The sequence below is a fragment of the Pararge aegeria genome, chromosome 1 (genome assembly GCF_905163445.1).
Source record: "Pararge aegeria chromosome 1, ilParAegt1.1, whole genome shotgun sequence".
In the NCBI taxonomy this organism is placed as follows: Eukaryota; Metazoa; Arthropoda; class Insecta; order Lepidoptera; family Nymphalidae; genus Pararge; species Pararge aegeria.
The window spans coordinates 3,348,968-3,372,312 of record NC_053180.1 but is presented as its reverse complement, the minus strand read 5'-3'; the positions used below and the strand labels follow the sequence as shown (position 1 = coordinate 3,372,312).

Sequence of the window (23,345 nt, the reverse complement as noted above, 5' to 3'; positions counted from 1 at the left end):
CTTGAACGTCAACTTTCGGTTTTAATAAAAAAAAAACTAAAAGTGATCATGTTCTTCCAATTTTTTTAAAACATCTCTGGACTGTCCCCTTTCTAATGGTGTGCAATATGCCATGAAAAGTAATTAGTAACATCACTAATTTTCAAATTTTCTAAACTTAGTCACAATTTTCTAATATTCAACAGATGAAAGAAAAACAAGTTTTTGCGTAAATAAAACTCACAAGCAGGTAAAATTTTTAAATTTCGTAGGTTTTACTTGAAATAAAAATAATACATTGCATTTGAAACATTTATTTCATAATTTTTACAAATTCTGCTCAAATTGTTCACCCCTGTTTCGAATGCAGGCCCGACATCTTTGACGTATTGTTACAGTTGTAGTCCGAAGCCGTATTTCGTTCTTAATTGTACCGAAGGCCGCTTCTATGCGTTGTATTAGTACCTCCCTCGTTGGGACTTCTGTGGCGTATACTAGCTCTTTGGCACGTCCCCAGACATAAAAATCTAACGGAGTTAAGTCTGGGGAACGTGGAGGCCATGCAATAGGCCCATCGCGCCCAATCCACGAATTGGGGAACACATTATCGAGGTATTCCCTCACAGTTAAACGCCAATGCGCGGGACAGCCGTCATTTTGAAATACTATGGGCACATCTTCATTAAACACGGGCACCTCGGCCAATAATTCCGGCAGATCATTTTGCAGGAACTCTAAATAATTATCGCCATTTAAGTTATCAGGCAGGTAGTGCGGTCCAATTACCTGATTCCCAATCACTCCTGCCCAAACGTTCACACTAAACCGTCTTTGAAAAGATTGCTGTCTTTTGGCATGTGGGTTTTGCCGTTTCGGTGCCCAATGGTGTAAATTGTGCAAGTTAAGAATCCCTTCTCTGGTAAATTTGGATTCGTCAGTCCACAGTATTCTTTTTAAAAAATCAGGATTATCCACATCTGTGTGTAACAAAAACCGACAAAAGTGCATTCGTCTGTCAAAGTCGCCACCCTCAAGACCTGCAACAACCAAAAATCTTTTTAATTCCCCTTGAGCAGTAATTAATTGCACTAGAAGATTATGGATACCTGCTAAACAAAGGCAACGTCAAACAAAGGTTTTAAATTACGTACCTTGAACCGGAGTCTCGTGGAATGGATATTTTTCGTTTTGTCGAAGGACTTTCCACACTTTCCATATTGAAATATCAAGTTGTGCCGCCACATATCTAATGCTTCTTGTGTCGTCTTCCTCAAAAAGTGCCAGTATTCTCTCGTCCACTTCAACATTATGTCGCACAACATGTCCCCTTGGTTCATGAAAATTGACACTCCCAGTCTCGCGTAAACGTCGGTATGTGTCTTGGAAGACTCTGCGGCCAGGTAATCGTCGACCAGGAAAGCGTTCCTGGTAAAGTCGTTGCGCTGCACGAGCGACACCACGGGCTGCACCATAAACCATTATGATGTCCGCATATTCCTCGTTAGAGTATGTCGTCATTGCAACAACAAAAAAGTCAACAAAGTTTAACAATAACACCAAAAGTAAATAAAACGTAACAAAAAACAACAAAACTTAACGAAAACTAAATAAAAGAATCGTGGAGTACAGTAAGCTAGCACACACGTTAGGCAGCAGAGGCAGTGATGTCTCGACTAAAAAATAAGATGGCCGCCGTGTCGACGCGACGCGGGGCCCGTTCGCGATTGGTTCAAACAGGTTTGCACTATGCAAGAAAGGAATAGAAGATAGATTTCGCTTCACTAGAGTGAAAAAACTATTTTTGCCTGTTTAAACGAACAACGGGCGTATAACTTTATGAAAGAGACAGAAAATGTCATCTGCCTTGTGAATTGTGAGTGTTATTTACGCAAACCCTTGTTTTTCTTTCACCTGTTGAATATTAGAAAATTGCGACCAAGTTTAGAAAATTTGAAAATTAGTGATGTTACTAATTACTTTTCATGGCATATTGCACACCATTAGAAAGGGGACAGTCCAGAGATGTTTTAAAAAAATTGGAAGAACATGATCACTTTTAGTTTTTTTTTTATTAAAACCGAAAGTTGACGTTCAAGCTTATTTTTTTACGTAAAAAAAACTTTGCGGGGCTGTAAAACAAAAACTAGATGTTGCTGGCGTGTAATTCTAGTTTCAAAAGAAGCGTAAAACGTTACAAATTAAAGATTAAAAAGAAAATTAATTAATACTTAACAACTTTATTTTTTATTAAAATTTAAATGTAGAATTTTTACAATTTTTAAAAAAACAATTTAAAATCAGTATAAAAAAAACCGTTTGAGCAAGATTTTTTTACGAGGGCTGAAGAGATAGCCAAAGACCCCTCCAATCATCAGATTCGATTTGGCACACGATGCACCAAACATCCTGTATATAAATACTTATAAAATACATATAAACACCCAGACACTGAAGAACATTCATGCTCATCACACAAACATTTTCCAGCTGTGGGAATCGAACCCACGGCCTTTGACTCAGAAAGCAGGGTCGCTGCCCACTGCGCCACTCGGCCGTCAAATAATATACAAAATCAATAAATAACGGCGCGCACAGGTGCGTGTAACCGAATCGCATTTCACGCTTAATCATTAAATTCGACCACAATATTTACGCCACATTAACTTTGTTGTGGTGCGGTCTGACATGTCCACAGTTAACTTTGTTGTCGAATCACGTAATCGTATATTTTTGACTAGCTATTGCCCACATTCTTCGTCCGCGTTTCATTTCGAATTCATTAGATTTCCTGGAAGAAAAAGTAGTCTATTACTCTCGGTCTTTTCAACTTATTCTTTGCCAAAAATCTAGTTGAATGGTTGCTCAGTTAGGGCGTGAAGGGAGGACAGATAAACAAACACTTTCGCATTTATAATACTAGCTGTGGCCCGCGTTCTTCATGCGTTTATGAATGTTTTTACGAATCCTGTGGGAACCGTTTGTTTTCGTGGTATAAAAAGAAGCCTATGTTACTCTCCTTCCTTTCAACTGAATTTATTCCAAAAGTCAAGTAGAGTGCTTAGTTAGGACATTTGGGAAGGACAAACAAACAAACACAATTTCGCATTTATAAAAAAGGTTAGGACTACCACTGACATAATATGAAATACGTAAATGGATATGACCAAAAGGATTTAAAGTTCAACCATTACATAAATTATATAATACAAACCAACGAAGCATATTTATTTTTGTTTTAATAATACATAAACCCAGTGGCGTACAAAGGGTATGCATATGATATAAAATGAAGAATATCTCCAGTACGTGTTATAAATACTTAAGCTTGGTATAAATCTCACAAGCCTATCTTTAAGTTTTTTATAACTCATACTACAGATTTTCTTCATTTTATATCATCTGCATACCCTGTGCATACCCTTTATGCACGCCACTGCATATACCCGGACAACTGATAAAATTATTTATTTCTTTTGTCATACAGAATTTGAGGGCTGAGTGAATATATATTTCCTAGTCACTTTAGATGTCGCACGAATACCAAAAAAAGAATGCTAGAATGTAGTATGTTTTGGGTACTTACTGAAAATCAGTCCTGCAGCATTCCTTGGCAGGTACCTATTGCCAAGTGCCATGATGCTGCAGCACAGAGCTGAGCCATTAATCACAAAGACGCAACGTAGATTTTAATTATTTATTTGCTTTTCTTTGCCTTTTCCTCTTCGTTTTTTTATATGTTTTTAATTGTTTTTATAGGAAATACAAAGAATGTATCTACCATTTATCTATTCACTATCATTTATTGTTTTTTTTGTGAAACCAACCAAGTGAAGGCTTCTAAAGATGTTGGTCGAAGCTTTTCGCGAGAAGACCATTGACTGGAAAAACTATCGGAGCAATAACGGTCGACTATATGGGACATATGGCAAGTGATTCTTTATTGTATAGAAGCAGGCGCTAATTTACTATTATGAAAATTTAGCTTATTTTGCTAAACTCCGCCAACAGCAGGAGAATCTGTATGGTGTAATTTATAATTTCTTCAATCCGTATACTCCACACCAAACAGATCCTCGGCAATGTACCCTCTACGCACGTTTCACGTTTCTCTCCGAAACCGTAGCATCCTCAAGAGATGAGGAGATGTTGACTTTACAAGGATGTAAAGTCAACATCTCCTCATCCCGGTTTCGGATTGCCGAGGATTTTCGCGGAGTATAGCAAATTAAGATTAATTTTCATAGGCGATTCTTTGGGAAATTAGAAATTGCCCCTTAGTATAGCAAAAAGGGAATTAATTGCCAAGTTGCTTAATAAGGTAATAATTGCTTCGGACCCTGTTTCATTTTCGCCTGAGTCAAATATAAATGGGAAATGAAATTCTGTAATTAAACGCCTCTAGGTGCAGTGATTTGAAAAGATGTATAATTCAAACTGAGTTTCGGGGTTTTAATGCTGATAATAATAATATTACAATAAAAATTTATTAAGCTTTATTTTTTTAAGACCTGATATAGTGCTAGTAGATATATCAGTGCGCCGTGCAATAATTGTTGACATTACTATTCCACATGACGATAATCTGGTGAAAGCTGAAAAGGATAAAGTATCTAAATACTTGGACCTTGCTCACGAGATTACCGCCATGTGGAATGTTGAGTGGATCGTTATTGTTCCGATCGTCGTTTCAGTCAATGGTCATCTCGCGGAAAGCTCCGACCAACATCTTAAGAAGTTTTTGGTTGTTGGATCAAGGGTCGGATACAGAAGGCAGTAGTCCTTGAAACGGCGCGTATTGTGAGGAGGTTACTCACTCTGGAGCCCCGACCGCCGGTTGCTTGGGTATTCAAAAGCCCCGCAACCAATACTCGCTTGGTCAGCGTGGTGCTTTGCAGCCTAAAGCCAATCATTCTGAGAGAACACCTATGTCTTGAAGTGGCCTGGTTATAGTTTTATAATGATCATGATGATATTAAATAGTTATCTATACAACCATAGTAGGACCTGCATTAGAAGAATTTCAAAGAAAGCGTTATGACTATTCAAGAATCATTCTAGAACATCATCATAACCGAGCCATTAACGATCCATAAAGGTCACAGATCTCACAAAATGAGAAGGATGTAGATTGGTAGACTTCACACGCCTTTAAGGAAATTATGGAGAACTTACAGGCATACCATTTGCTTCACGGTTTTGCCTTCAAAATTAAACGCACATACGTTTAAAAAGTTGAGAGGTACTAGCCGGGGTTCGAACTCGGTCCCCACGAAAGTAAAGCCGAATTCCAAACAATTATTATGCTATTACATCCATAATTCACATTAGTAAAATAACGCAAACATAGCCAAGAAACAACTTTAACAAATGTTGGAAAATTCATAAGAGTAGGATTAAACAAACATAGCCAAGCCAAAACACATCTCTACAAATAATTAAGAACTTTCATTGATAGAATTTCAAACTAAAACACCAGTCTACCAACATTATAAAGACCTGAACCATGATACAAACAGCTCAACTAATAATACAGGACCTGCATTTAGTACAACCCCACAGACCCATCTACAACACAGCCATTACATAGCTCAAAAAATAATAAAATACTCATCATAAAATTGTTCATCACTCATCATAGTACCCATAATACAAGCTAAGCTTACTTTGGGGCTAGATAGCGATGTGTGTATTGCCATAGTATTTTTTTTTTCGCGTTTGTAATATTAGTAAGGATAACCTAGATAACACGTGAGATTACAAGCCACGACAATACTCAACTAACAAAAATAAAGATACTGGATTCAGTAGAAATTTAGCTACGACACTACTCAACAAACATTAAAGGACCCTTTATTCAGTAGAAATTTAACCACGACACTACTCAACTCACATTAAAGGACCCTTTATTCAGTAGAAATTTAGCCACGACACTACTCAACTAACATTAAAGGACCCTTTATTCAGTAGAAATTTAACCACGACACTACTCAACTCACATTAAAGGACCCTTTATTCTGTAGAAATTTAGCCACGACACTACTCAACTAACATTAAAGGACCCTTTATTCAGTAGAAATTTAGCCACGACAATACTAAACTAACATTAAAGAACCTAGATTCAGTAAAAATGTAGATACACACCCCTACAAATAATATAGGAAGAATTTCGATGAATGCCATACTGCGCGGCGGCTGGATAATTAAAGGGTTACGCCACGCTGACCTGCATGTAGAACACGGCTGAGGGGATGATAATAATTACGGCAGGAGTAATTGGGACTCATCCCTTATAGCTCTTATGCTTAGGTATATTAATTACTAGCGGCCCCTCGCGACTTTGTCCGCGTCTAAGTCAACCTTAAAATATAAGCATATACTGTCCCGGACTTTTTTTTAGAAGATTTAAAGGGGAACTACTTCGTCATACATTATTTTATCGAAACTTTAACTGTTTGCGCAGCGCAAACAGGTCTCGAAAGGAAAAACAACCTCGACACTCGAAATATTCTTCATCGGTGCTATGCTTCTATTGGTCTTTGTGTGATTATTTATAGCCTATAGCTTTTCTCGATAAATGAGCTTTTCCAACACTGAGAGAATTTTTCAAATCGTACCAGCAGTTTCTGAGATATCCGCGGTCAAGTAAACAAACAAACACACAAACTCTTCAGCTTTATTATACTAGTATAAGATATATTTGTAAGTTATGTTATGCTTATGCTTAAGTAAATAAAATGTCACTTGCTTCAACAGTAAGGGATAACATCGTGAGGAAGCCTGCATGCCTGAGATTTATCGATAATGTTCTCAAGGGTGTGTGGAGTCCACCAAACCGCATTAGGCCAGCGTGGTGGACAACGGCCTTAACCTTTTCATTGTGGGAGACCCGTGGCCTGATTCTATATTTAACTTTTAACATGTTCCATTGCAGACCGCGAGGTCCTGGGTTATCTCATCAAAAAATTCTTAGTACCAAGACGTAGGTTTGAAATTGGCGGTGATTCACCCCTGCGCCTCTGTACTGAGAAACTGTTTGTAGTATAAGTAAACTTATTTTTTTTCGTCCCTACCCTGTATCATTCGATTTACTTTTCACAAGTGTTGTTTGAGAGAGATTGCTTGAGCAATAAGACCGCCATTGCATACCGATGTTTGTGTAAATTTAATTTCGCTGTATTTGTGTGCAATAAAAATTGTAGACGAGTATACATACGATCCAGTTAGGTAGGTCCAATTTAGAGAAAGAGGTGAACCGCTGAATCCAACTCGGGCAGCGTTCCGGAAACTTCGAGACATCTTTTCGTCCAAAATCCCTCAGTGCCTGAAGACCAAAGTCTTCGAACAGTGCGTGTTGCCAGTGATGACTTACGGATCCGAAATATGGTCGTTTACTATGGGCCTCATAAGAAGGCTCAGAATCACTCAGTGGGCGATGGAAAGAGCAATGTTGGGAGTATCTCTATCAGCTCAGCGAGTTGCTAAGCGGAAGTGGAAATGGGTGGGGCACATAGCTCGGAGAACCGATGGACATTGGGGTTCCAAGGTGTTGGAATGGCGACCCCGCACAGGTAAACGCAGTGTTGGTCGGCCCCCAACAAGGTGGACAGACGACATCAAACGAGTCGCTGGGAGCCGCTGGAAGCAAGCGGCCCAGGACCGTGGATTTTGGAACTCTCTACAAAAGACCTATGTCCAGCAGTGGACTTCAATCGGTTGAAGTGATGGTGTGCAATAAAGTAGTATCTATCAATCTATCTAAACTCGTGTGAATATTAACATGTAATTTAACTGCCATACCACTAACAGGTTAGCCCGTTATGATCTAAGACTGCACCATCAGATACGAGCAGGTGAGATGGCAGGCAAGGGTCAACTTGTAGTGAAATAAAAAAATAACGATAATTCAAAATTAGAAAATTGGCGGAGTGGTATTACTTGGCGGTTTAACGATAATTGTCACTGACATGCAATAATAATCGTTAAAGCCCACCAACCCGTGCTGACATGATGCATAATTGAAGCGCTCGTCTATATTCATAAAACAAACCGTTCTGATGATGATGAAAAAGGTGAAGTCAGTTTCATTTGAAAAAAAAATGAACCTTTAAAAAAAGTCCAAATATCCTAACAAATCATTTAAAAATTTCACGTGACTAGCGTAAAATTCTTAAATGAATTGTTACAAAATTTAGTCCAATAATCCTGTAGTCACAATTCAAAATTTTTAGATAATTCGTTACAAAATTGGATGAAAAATGGATACTTTTTCTTATCCATCCATAACTTAGCTGTCATGTCCAAATTTTCTCATTAATTTAGTCTAAAGCTACTTTAGACAAATTAGGCTACTTTACAAATTAAAATATTTTCTTGTTAAACTGAAAGATCATTAGCAATTTTCCTTTCCGCTAACGAGATTAGGTTATTTAAAGCGGGAAAAATTGAAAATGTCTAAATCAGTGATGATTTTAGAACATAATAATATACTAGCTGTATCCCGCGGTTTCACTCGTTTTGTACCGTGATGCTAAATTACCTAAATATGTATAAGCCCACCGTGCCACTTATAAAAATAAATGTGGTTTGAGAGATTAGCGCACTCAAATTAACTAACAAATTCTTCGAATATTAAAAGTATAAGACTGTTTATGAAAAATACGACCGTAAATGTTAGAGATTCAAACAGAGTCAAACAAAAGGCAAAAGTGAATAGGCATTTTCTAGGCAAGCGCGCCCCAACTTAGACCGCACCATTGCTTTACATCAGGCATGATAGTTTCAAGCGCAAGTCTATCAAGTATTAAAAAAAAAAACTGATACCTCTTATTAAGGGCTAATTATTTTTTACAACTATGCTATTAAGGCTTTGAAAATATCAAAAACAATTCAAATCAAATTAAACCTTCTAAAACAGCTGTTGATCACAAAGTTAAAGAAAACTTTTGTTAACAAAAGAACTATAATGAAAAGGAAAAGTAAAATAATTTATCAATCCCCAGTTTTATTTATGAGTAGAATTAATTGGAACTACGATTTGCTTTGACACAAACAAATGTTAATTTCTTTTCAGAGCCGCGAGTGTAAAATGTCTCATTAATCTTTTTTTAACGATTATAAATTAATAACGGAACTCCTTTAACATAACTGTTTTAGGGTTCTGTACAAAAGGGACTATAAAACTGAACCTACTGTAGCTTCACAATATATTTATAACAATATAGTATTTGTAAGACAACATATTAGTCTTTATAAACAAAAAGTGGACATAAACAGTCGACTTACAAGAAATGGTCATAAATTAGTGTCATCTGCATATCGTCTGCGTAAGGTACAGGGATCATTTGTGGGATTGAGTATACGCTTTTATAATATGTTTCCTAAGGTGATTTTGGCCCTGCCAATGCACAAGTTTAAAGAATTTGTTAAAACACATTTATTACAGCGAGGTTACTATACAATTGATGATTTTTTTTAATGACAAGGTTGCTTGGAAGCATCCGGCTCCGCATTCAGCTCTCACATGATAGAAAAATGAATTTCAAAATTCATTCATTCAGTTAAAATCCAAAATGTAAATTGTTGATGTTGGAAAAGAGCAACTGCTGAGTTTCTTGCCGGCTTCTTCTCGGTAGAATCTGCCTTCCGAACCGGTGGTAGAATCACTACAAACAGACAGACTTGACGTTTCAAAAGTGCTTATATTAGGCCTACTTGAAATAAATGAATTTTGATTTTTTAATTTTGAGTTTTAAACCCTTATTGTCTTTCAAATTTATTTGTTTATTTACTGTAAGTACATATACATTGGTGATACATTTAATCCACTTGCAGCCGAGGTTATACAAATTAATTTATAAACACGTAAAATTATTATAAATAAGAATAATTGGCCGTGTGTTTGGGTGAATATTTGATAATTTCTTTATTGTTAGTATATATACCTTAGTGATACATGTAAAGAACTCTTTTCTCGAGTTCATATATCGAACTTTTTTTAAATGTCACTTATCACAAACATTTAAAGCCCTTACTTCAGGACTTTAAAATCAAAACGTTTCTTCTTAAAATAAACTCTCAAACATCTTTTTTAAATGTCACTTATCACTGTAAAAACATTGGTGACTTTCAGAAAAGGTTCGATATATGAACTCGAGAAAAGAGTTCTTTACATACATTTAACCCACTTTCAGCCAAGGATATGCAAATAAATGTATATACACTTAAAATTATTACTTAAAAAGATTAATTGGCCGTATGTTTGGCTGAATATTGAACTCCTAACTAGATATCTGTGTCTGGGATATAATAATAAATCTACCACGAACTTTCGGCTTATAAGTACTTATTAAGAGTTTTTTTTTTGTACCTAACCTGAACATTTGGATATGTATAAGCAATTGCGAGCACTAATTACCTATGTTGTACATAACGCACTTGTACAAAATAAGCGTGGTATATAGTGGCTACCTGTTGCCCGCTTTCTTTGTCCGCGTTTATTACCGTTTTTTTTACAAATAACTTGGAAACCGTTAGTTTAATTGGGATAAAAACTAACCTATGTTATTTTCCGTCCTTTCTATTAAATGTATACCAAAAATAAAGTGGACTAGTTGCTAAGTTAGGGCGTGAAAAAAGGACAAACATACGCAGTTTCGCATTTATATTATTAGTTGAAATAGTTATGCATTGTTCTTCCACACTTCTAAGAGCACCTTTCGTAGGTCAGAGCGTAATAAAACCTGAATACATATGCGATTTAACACCTTACTGACGTACCGCAAAGCGATTAAAAAATGGGTTCAATATAACAGCCATAACCCCACCAGGTTAGCATGATACAAACTTAGACTGCATCACACTTACCATTCGATGACATTGCAGTAAAGGGCTTGTAGTGGAATTTAAAAAAAATCAAAGGCTTTCTTGGAGTGAAATAAAGGAAATCGTTTCCTAAACGCTAAACGCTTTGGGTACCAGATTTGTCGTTAAGGTAACTTGAATTGATAATCTAAATTCATTAACTGTAAACTAAAAGCACATGCAGACTCGTACACACAGAACTAAGAACATACGGAAACCGTGGACGAATTATATTTAAGAGTCAAAAACCACTTCACTTTAGAATGGTTTCTCGAACGAACGGTACACATAATTTTTTTTAAATATATAGACAAGTGCTTGACTGCAATCACACCTGATGGTAAATGATGATGCAGCCTAAGATGAAGCGCGCTTGCCTAGAAGATGCCTATTCACTTTTGATTTGAAGGTACCCAGAATATAGGTATCAGGGAAGACGGAAGATGGGAGGGCATTTTCATATCATTTAGCAGATGACAATAATTCTTTTACCTCTAATGTTCTAAGTGAATGAAATGTAAAAATGGGAAAGTTTGTGAGCTTCCGCGACTGTAAAGTGACGCGTGTGCAAGGCGTTTTTACTGTTTAATATATGAATCCTTAGATTCTATGTTTTGAATTTATTGAATTCCAGTATTGGTGTTCTAAAGGAGTTGACACCGTAGGCCACTGAAATTTAACATCTTAAGCAAATGCTATCACTGCAAATTATATCCACGAAATAAACAGTTAGCGTAATTTTCACTCCATTTTGTCCCAATGATAATAAATTTTAAATTAAAATCCAATAATTGGTGCAGGTGTATTCAATGGCAGCACGCTACATTACCTCCTTTATCACCTCTGACAAGGGAGATCGTACGCTAATAATCACGTCATCTGCAGACGTCTGAGAGATCAGAATTATTGATTGATTTTTATGAATTCGCTGGCATTTTTTGGTATTTTCGTAATTCGAATTTTGTTTCCTCATCAATAATTTTATTGATGAGGAAACAAAACCGGACCGGTAAATCTTTTGATAATACTTGTTGTTTGTGATGATTTAACTGCCTTATTCATTAAGTGGTTAGCATGTTCAACAGATCACGAAACCCAGGGTTCGAATCCCGTTTCGGGGAAATAAATGTTAGGTATTGTGTAGGTCTTTCTGTTGAAGAATTTTCGGTGCTGGAGTTATGAAATTGGCGGTGTCAACCCGGATGCCGTTAACCCGGGAACTTTACGCCTTCGGTCCCGGTTATTATCACAGATTTTTTGATAACACCAAATCCCACCAATGCACATTGAAGCGGCGTGGTGGGTTTACACTCTTAAACCATCTCTACTATGAGACCTGTGCTCAGAAATGGGACGTTAATAGGTTTAGGGTTCTTAAACATGTTTGCTGACTATCATCATATCAACCGTTAGACGTCCACTGCTGTAGTATTTTGTAGGGAGTTCCAAATTCAACGGTTATGTGCTACTTTGGTCCTAACTGCGACGCGCTTACTGTCGTCTGTCCACCTCGTTGGGGTCGACTTACGACGGGGCTGCCATTCCAGCACCTTGGGACCCCAACGTCCAACCTTTCTCCGAGCTATGTGCCCCGCTCATTCCACTTCAGCTTCGCGCCTCGTTGAGCTGTGTGCGTAACTCTGGTTCTTCTACAAATCTCTAAATTTCTGATTTGATCACGTAGAGATACTCCAAGCATAGCCCTTTCCATCGCCCGCTAAGTGCCTTCTTATGAGTTTGCTGACTATAGGTCTCAGAAAAAGATAAGAATTGCTCATCTGGCGTTTGACTGTTTTATGCTTGAAATATCAGATAAAGCGTTCATACAAATATGAAAAAGTACAAACGGGACTTTGAACTTACGTTCTTATTATTTTTAAAGTTAAATTCACGAAAATTAATCTTTTTCAGTTTACTTTATAAAGCTTTGCTGTAGCTTGGTTTTTAGGGGCGGGTTTGTATGCAACTCGGGAATTTAATATCCATCTCAATCTTCCGAGAAACTTTGAGCAGAAGTCGCGGGCATAGCTAGTCTAACATAAATCATTAAGTTCCATTACCGAGTTCCCTGAATCCACTAAGTTTGTTCCATAAAGAACAAACTCAACAAAAGCACTTGAACCAACATAAAAAGATATAAATCAGCAAAAAAGTAATTTCACTGTAAATAGCCGATAGAAAGTTGCCCGGGGCCTTATCAGATTCAATGTTGTGGAACTAAAAAAATGGCTGTGCGTGTATCGGATTTGATAATGGGTTCCGTGACTTTTCCCGATAGATTTTTCCTCGTATGTAAAATACTAGTAATACTTAATAACACTGATATTCCACTCTGTTGCTGGATATATACCATAAGCCCACCCCGTACGCCTCGTTCGCCAACCTTGAACCCCAGTTGATAGTTGACAGTTCAATAAAAAAAAAATGGGATTTGTCAATCTCCTTCGTGCCTTGTCCATCTACAAGACCTTGTGCCCACTTGGCACAGACAAAAGCCATAAACAAGAATTGAATTGAATATGGGATTTGTAAACCGTAATAAACGTTGTAGTATATACTACGTAATAGGCAGAGGTTGTGATAGGAGAGTCAAATGCCAGCTGTCAACAGTCAGCTTGACTTAACTTGTTTGACGGCCGACTGGCGCAGTGGCTAACGACCCTGCTTTCTGAGTCCAAGGCCGTGGGTGCGATTCCCAGAGCTGGAAAAATGTTTGTGTGATGAACATGAGTATTTTTCAGTGTCTGGGTTTTTATCTGTATATTATAAGTATTTATGTGTATTATATTCATAAAAATATTCATCAGCTATCTTAGTACACATAACACAAGCTACGCTTACTTTGGGGCTAGTTGGCGTTGTGTGTATTGTTGTAGTATATTTATTTAATATATTTGTTTTATAAATATAACCTAAAATCAACTATGTAAAACTAAATAAAATCTAAAACGTCTTGGAAACCACCGCTGCGAGGCACAATTCCTGAGATGCTGGCAGCATTGCCCCTTTGGATGGCCAAACTAATTCGTTGGCCAAGGTATATTATATGAATAAACCTTGTTATTTATTTATTATTTATTTATTTATATTAACACCTACTATGAAATTGGAGTAGCTATGTCATCAAAGAACTCTATAAAACTAAATAACAACCGATTTCGAATAACAATTGTGAAGGCATTTTAGGAATAGTATAATTCATTATTTTATTACTTAATTAGGTACTCTTAATACCGGGGTGTAATTGCAAAGAGCACGGAAAGTCCAACAAAATGATGGGTTGTTTGGGAAATAAACATGCATATTATTGCTGGTTTTCTAAATGAGACTAGGACTATTTATATATTACGACGGCTGATTGGCGCAGTGGGCAGCGACCCTGCCTTTTGAGTCCAAGGACGTGGGTTCGATTCCCACGACATGAAAAATGTTTGTGTGATGAACATGAACGTTTTTCAGTTTCAAGGTGTTCATCTGTTTATTATTAGTGTTTAGGTATATTATTCATTAAAATATTCATCAGTCATACTAAATGGGTACTAAACCCATAACACAAGCTACGCTTACTCTGGGGCTAGGTGGCGATGTGTTTGTTTTCGAACTATATTTATTATTTATTGTTACTATTTATTTATTGGATAGAAGCAGGCTTTACTTTGCGGAATTCCATGATATACTAAATCGCTTAGAGGCACGGCTATGTCGGTATGGTGGTAACAGTTGAAGCCTCCAGACCAGACTAGAGAAAATTCGGAAATAATAAATTCCCAAATTGTCCCTACTAGGAATGGAACCCAGGACTTCCAACTTAAAACCGCAGCACTCACCGCTGCGCTTGAGAGGCACTGTTATTTTACAACAAACTACCATTTGTTATCTTGGAGATATCTCTTAAAAAGTTCAAAGTTTGTATTAAACGTAAGCTTATAGAATAGTCCTATTATAGTATTAAGGACTACGTCAACGATAGTAATGCTTGGGCGTAAATTATTGCTCTAACCAGGTTGCTTCTTTAATAGTTTTAAACGACAATGTGAAATGGTGATACCAAAAAAAAAACACCGGCTAAGTTTGTTGTTTCAGGACGCTTGTTCTATCTGCCCTATTAACATAGATTTTATTTATCGTCGAAGAATAAGTATTTATCAATACACTTCAAATACACCACATCAAACCGATCTTCTGCAATGTACTCTCTACGCACGTTTCGGTCCGAAACCGGAGCATCCTCAAAAAATATTGACTTTATAATGAATAGTTGTTTTTGTTCTTAAGGTTAATTTTTATAACATTACGTGAAATAGGGATTTATTGAATATGTTATATTTAGTCGCTATAAAACTCATTAAAAAGGGCATATACTATTTTCGGCATCGCGAGTATGAGAGCTATAGTTTAGTGGTACAGTTCTCAGGCCGCAACTGCCAGGAGTGTCGCAGTTTATCCTGTCGAAAATGTTGAAACGGGTGAGATTCTGTATTCCGAACCGATGGTGAAACGGGTGAGATTCTGTATACCGATGGATAGCAAATCAAAAACTATTCGGTCGCAATTGTATAGGTTTGCTCACTTTATTTGCCTGTCTCGTGCAGAGGACACGACATTCATTTGTGTAGAACCGGCAACCAAGCAACAAGCACCGAAACCAGTTTGTCCAGAAGTAGCAACTGGCAACATCCTAAAAACAAGGATTATAATCCTAAAACAAAACGTCATCAACAAAAAAAAATAATATTGCTTTAAGCGATGGTAGTAAGTAAGGGTTGTGTCTATGTTAAAGTAACCTCATGAACGGAGTAACATTTATTTATTTATTTTATTTATTTATTTATTAACATATTTTTTTATTTCCCTATATTGCATTTATACTATGCCTAGTGACCAACGGTTATTATTATTTATTTAAGAAATTCTTTATTGAGCAATTTCATTGTACAGAATCGTATATGAATACTTAAGACACATATATTAAAACCTATGATAACATACCTATTACCTAGGGCTTATTTTTGAATTACAGTTAAATTGTCGTACTTTGTCATCCTAAATATAACGATTATTATCCTAAAACAAAACGACAGAAATCTTAAAATAATAATGCTTTAAGCGATGGTAGTAAGCCACTAATCGCAGTTGTTCGTGTCTGTTTCATAATGTGTTTTCGTTTGCGCTGGGCCTTAGTATACCTACGTTTACAGGGTTGTGTCTATGTTGAAAAAACCTCCTGAACGGAGTAACATATTTTTCAATTTCTCTAACAGCATGCCCGTGGTTCCTCGTAAAACAAAGCACTATATGTGTTGAAAGTAAATACTGCGTTCTAGTTTCAATGCATCGGGTATTTTCATTCCATCCCCGGGGCTGTGTTAAACAAATGTGTTTATTTGTTTAAAGTCTACATCTAGCTGTTTCAATATGTTTATATTTTTAACACAAATAAATATCCTTTTTGTGTTTGATGTCATAGTTTACTTGGATCATTAGACTATCAAAGTCCCAGTGCTGGGTACCCTTCTGGCTTTCCTGGCTTCTAGAGCAATATAGACCCACAGCACTGCTTCAATTTGAATTGGTGGGCTTTTAAAATATGTCTAATAATATCAGTGATATTAACCGCGACAAACAGTAAGTACCACCAAATTCCTAATACCGGTCTAGCACTCAATAAATAATTAATAATTAAAATAAAGCATCGGTTTTTTCGAGGACGAGGTCGATGGACAGTTAATAATGTATTGGAAGACAATGTAAGTAAGTCACAAAGGGAATGAATGCAAAGACTTTACAGAATAATCTAAAAAAATCACCGCTTCATCTTACTTGATAAAATATATTTTAAATTCAATTTATTCTCCTTTCCTGTAACAAAGGGTGCATCCAATATGTATCTTTGCTTTTCTTTTCAGTTTTCTCTTTGAAATTTATAATGGTAATTTTATAATTTTTTTCTACGTCTGTTCTGCACGAATATATTTGAGATACAATAGTAAGTTCAAGTCGCTTGGTTGGTTCTCTAGAATAGTCGCATATGAATAAGAGTCTCTAGCGACCGTTAAAAATTAACGGCTGACAATAAATAAATAACGGTGAATGATTGATTGTGATTGATTGACCGTCCTCTAAGTTGATTGTTTTTGGTCGACAACTAAATGGCTGACAATTATAAAACTGACAGAGAATGCTGTCACAATCAAGAAAGAATGTGTGTGGTTGGTTAAATGCCTTTTAATATTCAACAGTGAATTAATGGTTGACAATAAATAGTTGACAGAGAATAATAAACAACTAATGGTTGTGGTTGCTTAGTGGGCTGTTAACATTTGACAGTGAATGTTTGACAATCAATGGCTGACAGAGAATAATAAAGAATGAATGGTTATGTTTGCTTACTGAGCTGTTAATGTTTGACAGTGAATGGCTGACAATCAATGGCTGACAGAGAATGATAAAGAGTGAATTGTTGCCAGTGCTAAGCATGCTGTTAATGGTCGACATTGAAAATTTAATAGTGAATTGAGTGGTTGACATTAAATAGTTGACTTGAGGCTGATAAAAAGTGAATGATTGAGGATTCTCAGTGATCGACTGCAGAAAGAGATGAAAATAAAACTCACCATTTTTATGTCCATAATAGCCGGTGCCGGATGAAGAGCCACTTCCGCTCGAGGAGGTCTGCTGAGGCCTGCCCTCGTCTTCAACCTCCAGAGGCAAAGGCGCTTCCATATTGTCGACACTAGCACATCACTGCACTACACTTCCTTTGCACAACACTTGTGATACCTGTAAAGAAAAATAACTAAGATGAATTTCAAGAACAATAACTTTGGTCCATAATCTAAAGTGCATTACTAGAGTTGCTAAGAGCATGATACGAACGGATCAGATTTCAGAACGCCGCAAACTACAACAGGACCAAAAATGCTACCAGGCCTCGCTGTATGTTTCCATTTCCATTTCTTTTTTGCAATTTTAACACTTTCCAGACGTCACCCGCTCTAGCCTCAGAATCACCACGTTAGGTAGACGGGTTGGTGATCGTAGTAGATGTTAGAAGTACTAATAGTACACATAACGCAATGAATGAATGAATGAACTAATGTATACACTTTATGGTACATTAAAAAAAAGTAGCTACAGAGATATAAAAATTATGTTAATAGGCATCGTTTGTGAAATTTCGCGAGATGTCGTGAAATCCCTCCATCATCGTCCAAAATCCCTCAATGCCTGAATAACAATGTCTTTGACGAATGCGTGTTACCAGTGATGATTTACGGATTTGGAACGTGGTCGCTTACTATGGGGCTCATGAGAATTCTCAGAGTCACTCAGCGGGCTATGGAGAAATAAGGAGATCCGTAGAAAAACTAGAGTTACCGACATAGCTCAACGAGTCGCAAAGCTGAGGTGGAAATGGGCGGAGCACATAGCTCGTAGAACCGATGCACGTTGGGGTCCCAAGGTGCTGGAATGTTGAGCTCGCACCGGAAAACGCAACGTTGGTCGGCCCCGTAAGAGGTCGACAGACAACATCAATCTAATCGCAGGGAGCCGCTGGAAACAAGCTGCCAAGGACTTTAGATTTTGGAACTTTCCAAAGGCATATGTCAAGCCGTAGAATCAATCGATTTAACTGATGATTATGATGAAACACAAATTAGCTCAAAAATATGTTCTGAATACCGAACTTGTGAACCTGTTCTTCTGTTTTTAGATCTGTGGATGTCAGCGGTGACTCGATGTTGAGCACAAGTATTCGACACAAACATAAGTCGATCGTATCGAATTACATCCAAGTGTCTGAATTGTTAACATGTCGCTTTCAGAACTGCTGCCAAGTTCGAACTCGATATTGTCGACCGTTTAAACAATCGAAGTCATTGTGAGAATTTAGTTTAGTAGTAGTTTTTTGTGTCAGAGCTCGTCAGGGGATGTTCTACTGCTATACTTTATATTGCCACTAACTAGAGTTGCTGCTATGCTGTGTTCCGATCTCAATGGCGTGGTTGCCGCTGTAATATGAGGCACATGTGGCATAACACCTACGCCTCAAGTTGAACGACACAGAGCCGCACGTTGCAGGATTTGTCCCTTACAGACCCTGCGAAGTTTTGCTCTGTTTATAAGCGACGGGTTTGCACTTTCCACACCAAAAAAAACGTCTTAGGTACCTGTTTTATTTAAGTTAAGAACAGTGAATATCTGAGTATCAAAATTATTTACATGCGAATAAAAACTAAATAGTTGGAAAATCCAAAAGTGCACACCTCATAATCTCATTCATTACAATAAAATTGAGATCATTTGCAAATAATAATTAAACTACATCTAATTATACCGTGAAAAGTAATAGGCTTCTATTCCTCAAAATACTGAAGCCTATATAAAAAAAAAAACTCTATAAGTGAAGTATTTCGCTCGTTATCGTGACCACAAGATACGGGATCCGCACATACAGACACACGGACGTCCGTGTGTCCGTCCAAGACAGAACCTTTTTAAACAATTTTTTAATTAGTTTAAATAATAAAAAGATATTTAAAAATACCATGAGTGTTAAAAATACTGTTTTCTCAACATTTGTCTATTTATATTCACTTATAGAAGCAATAAAGAATAAAAAAGTGGCATTTTAAGTTGGAGAATCACTCGGTGTGCGTAAAGTGACAGTAATACCCACCTCAACGCTTCGCTTATGAGGCGTGCAATTACACTAATTCGACTCGCAACTAAACCATATATCAAAACTGGTCGTGTATTTTCGCCGCTCCTTGCACGATTAAACGAAGTCGTCGTATAAAATGCATCAAACAATGATTAGGCCTACGCGTGAGGTTCATTTCTTATATTCAATAATTATCATACCTACTGTAAATGCAAATTGCCTTTTTGATCAGTTTAGTCTATGGTTTTTTCGGAGTCTTTTTGCTATGCATGTTCGACTACCAGAAACGGCTAAGTTTTTGTCGTTTTTTTTATAGATAAAGGCGCGTATGGGCCTATAATGTGCGCGTATAAAAATTAGAGGTGCGTGTTGTGATTCGAACTCGGCCCCCCGAAAGTGGAGTCTAACTCCTACCCACTGCGCTATCACCGCTTCTCTCTCACTCTTAGATGAGTAAAAACACAAAATATCACACCTTTTCGCAAGAACCATAGAAAAGTTAGATTATATGAGTTGCCTACTGAAAATCGTTTGGTGAAAGGCAAACTTTATCCTATCCTAGGAATCTTCTTTGATTAGGCGTTATTTACTTAGGCATTGACTTGTTCGTGGTTAGTGAAAACAGTAAATGGCATCTTAGTCGTTATCATGTGCTAAGCTCTCGGCAATCAATAGTAGTTACCTAATAAAAGAAGCCTGTACGTCAAAATAATGAGAACAAATTGGAATTGTTTGAGCTAAAATAAGCTCTGTATCCTTAGTATGAATTTTGCTCACTCGTAAACTTAGTTATTTTCGATTGGCAATACGTTATGACGTCAGAATATTTATCTTATTTTTTTTTATACTCCAAATGTTATACTCCAAATCAATAACAGGTTATACATTTATATGTTATGTATATAGGTAACATATGTATATGTTATTAAAGAAAAAATACTATTCATGTTCGGTAGTTAAAATCAAACTTGCTTGCCAAGCTAGAAATAGTTATCCCTGTTTTAGATTTTTTTCAGTCCACGCTTGACAAGAAGAAGAATGAATTTTCTTGAAAAAATAATTTTGTTTATAATACGTTCAAATACATATACCATAGTATCCGTATTACTTGAACTAAGTTACATCATAGGTATCCTGATTTGATCCTGAAGGTTGCATGTGAATTTGTTCGATTAGTACTTTTTTTCTTTAATACGCATAAAAGATGGGTCAATAAAAATACGTTACACGCCTCTACCGTACTTCGATTTAGGGGAGACTAGTAGGTCTCCCCTCATTCTCGCCAAACCTTGCCGAGCCTTTTGTATTTAATATTTCCAACCAACCCTTTTTTTTTCAAGGAGGTTAGCATCGCCGTGCCCAACTACTTGGAATGGTGGACTCCACATGCTGTTAGGAACATTATGGGGAACTTTTGTGCATGCAGGTTTTCTAACGATGTTTTCCTTCAACATTGAAGCAAGTGATATTTCAATCGTTTTAAACGCACATAACTTAAAAGTGGGATTTAACTCGGACTCCCGAAAGTGAAGTCCTTCTCACTGGGCTATCACCGCGTCAAGTTCAACTTTACATCGCGTAGGTATTTCCAATTACGAGACTCTTGTTCGAACGAACGCTTCTTCTTATTAGTATCTAGCTGAATACTTCAAAGGACACAAGTTGGACGTAGTAGCGGTTGAACTGACGTTCCCCTTTATTTCCGCGGGTGTCATTCGAGGCGACTAAAGGAATATAACGGAGAACGGGCAGCAGCGTTCTCTGTATAACTACTGCGTACTGCGATCACCAACCCATCTGCCCAGCGTGGTGATTATGGGCATAACTTCCCGTAGGGAGTGGCCTTTAGTCCAAGCAGTGGACTGTTATAGGCAATTAATGACATTGACGTTACACTCGAAAAAGTTTTTTACGATTGCGAAATGTGTAAACCTCGTACTAAGGGCACAGACGTATTACGTGAACCTATCTAATAGTTGTTGTCCAACCATAAGCCTATTAGAGGCACTCATAAGAACTTTGTTGTAATTAAAGTCTTACATAGCTTTTGCCCGCGTTTTCTTTAAAGTGCATTTGTTTTTCTGGTATAAGAATAACCTGTTACTTTGGATTTTTAAATAATCCTATGAAAAAGATCACATTGATCCGTTGCTGCTTGAATGGAGTTCCAATAAACAAACACCTCTCTGGCGGTGTTGTGAGCGAGTGGTGGGTGGGTAAGTGGGTGGAGAGTGATGAGTGGAGGTGCCGGATTCGATCCCCGGCAAAGCCAATTTTGAAAATTATTATTTGTGAATATTCCCTGGGCTGGTCTAGTGGAAATCGATAAAGGGTAGTATGACTTTTATGTTACTGCCTCACCCCCTATCAGGTTAGCCCATTCATAATATATAGGTGAGACTTCAGCTAAGGGTTAAGTACTTGATTTAAATTGTAACAATCAGAACTTACACCACACTTGGCGGTTCAATACATAGACACAATAATAAGAACAATTACTAATAATTAAATATTTCCCTATTACTTTACCTCTAAGTATAAGTCTTCACTTTACACAAATCTTATCTGTGGTACTAGGTATGTAAAAAAATGTAATCAACAGACAAGCATCACAAACGCCACCCTGTGCACTCATTCCATTTTCGAAAAAAACTAATCTCAATTCACAAATTCAAACTCGGGAAACCGGTAAATTCGACGCGCGGCAATTTTGAAATTCGAACGAGTTCGGCCATTCGAATTATTAAAGCGGTTGTTTTCGGCGCAGTGTGCAATAAACTGAACGCGCTGTGGAGCGCCACTATTTTTACAGATGTTCCGAATATAGTCCGAGAGCTGGTAGTCAATGTTTAATTCTAGATTGGCTGGACATATTTAATATAGTTGCTGCCTTGTTGTCTATCGGACAGTATTTTAGTATTTGACTAAAGATCATGAGGTTATTTTATTATCAAAACTATCTCCGGTCCGCCATATATATTGTATTAATTAATTTGCTTTAGGTAAAAAGTTATAAAGCTAAAACGAAAGGATCGTTATAGACGGTAGCTATTTAAAAATATAAGTTAACTTATAATTTCTTAATTGAACGGAAAAAGTGACTTCATAAGACATAGGCTTTGCTTAAGTAAACATTTTCTTTGTACTATTCTTGAGTGAACGAGCATCGAAAACAATAAAACAGATGATTAATTATATTCTTTACTAGGTAAGCTTTCGAATTTTTTTTTAATGCAATAAAATCGTTACTACAGGCTCTTTTCAATACTGAAATATTTAATTTTGCAGTAAAGTCCAACACTTCATTGTGTACGTTTTTTTCTGTATCATTGTACATTATTGATTTAAACTTAGTGTACGATAGAGTTAGCAAATATAGAAAATAAAGCAATAAACATCTTCTTATTTGAACAAAAATATACGCCAATACTTATTTTTAACCTAAAACAACTAAAACTTTATTCCGTAATTAATATTTCAAAGGACATAATTATAACGCAATTAAGCAACAAATAATGTCCATATACAAAAAGTAATGTGTACCAGCCTTTATTTTATGATGGACCAGTAGGTCACAATAAATTCCGATGTAGTGTAAAATCATTTTCTCATTTACTATAACTCTAAGAGCATTTTATGAGACAAGGCATAGTATACATCTATCACATTTCCGTATCTTATCTTATCTATTAAATATCGTGACCAACTCGTGGTCAATCATCGTATACTGGCACGAACACGCAATGTCAGTCTTACATTCTAGTGCTTCAATTTTAGCCACGTTTTGTGTCAATTTGGCGTGTGAAGTCTTTTTGCTTTGTCTGGACTGTAAAAACTGTAA

The 23,345-nt window shown here is 36.8% G+C and overlaps 1 protein-coding gene across 1 annotated transcript in view; it reads right to left on the bottom strand.

The window, feature by feature from the left end:
- LOC120623233 (KH domain-containing, RNA-binding, signal transduction-associated protein 2) overlaps positions 1–23,345 on the bottom strand; it is a 314,271-nt gene that overhangs the window by 165,959 nt on the left and 124,967 nt on the right. The window contains exon 2 of the mRNA XM_039889154.1: positions 17,454–17,619. Within this exon, the coding sequence (XP_039745088.1) occupies positions 17,454–17,562 (109 nt within the window). The 5' untranslated portion in view covers positions 17,563–17,619. The remainder of the gene's footprint in view (positions 1–17,453; positions 17,620–23,345) is intronic.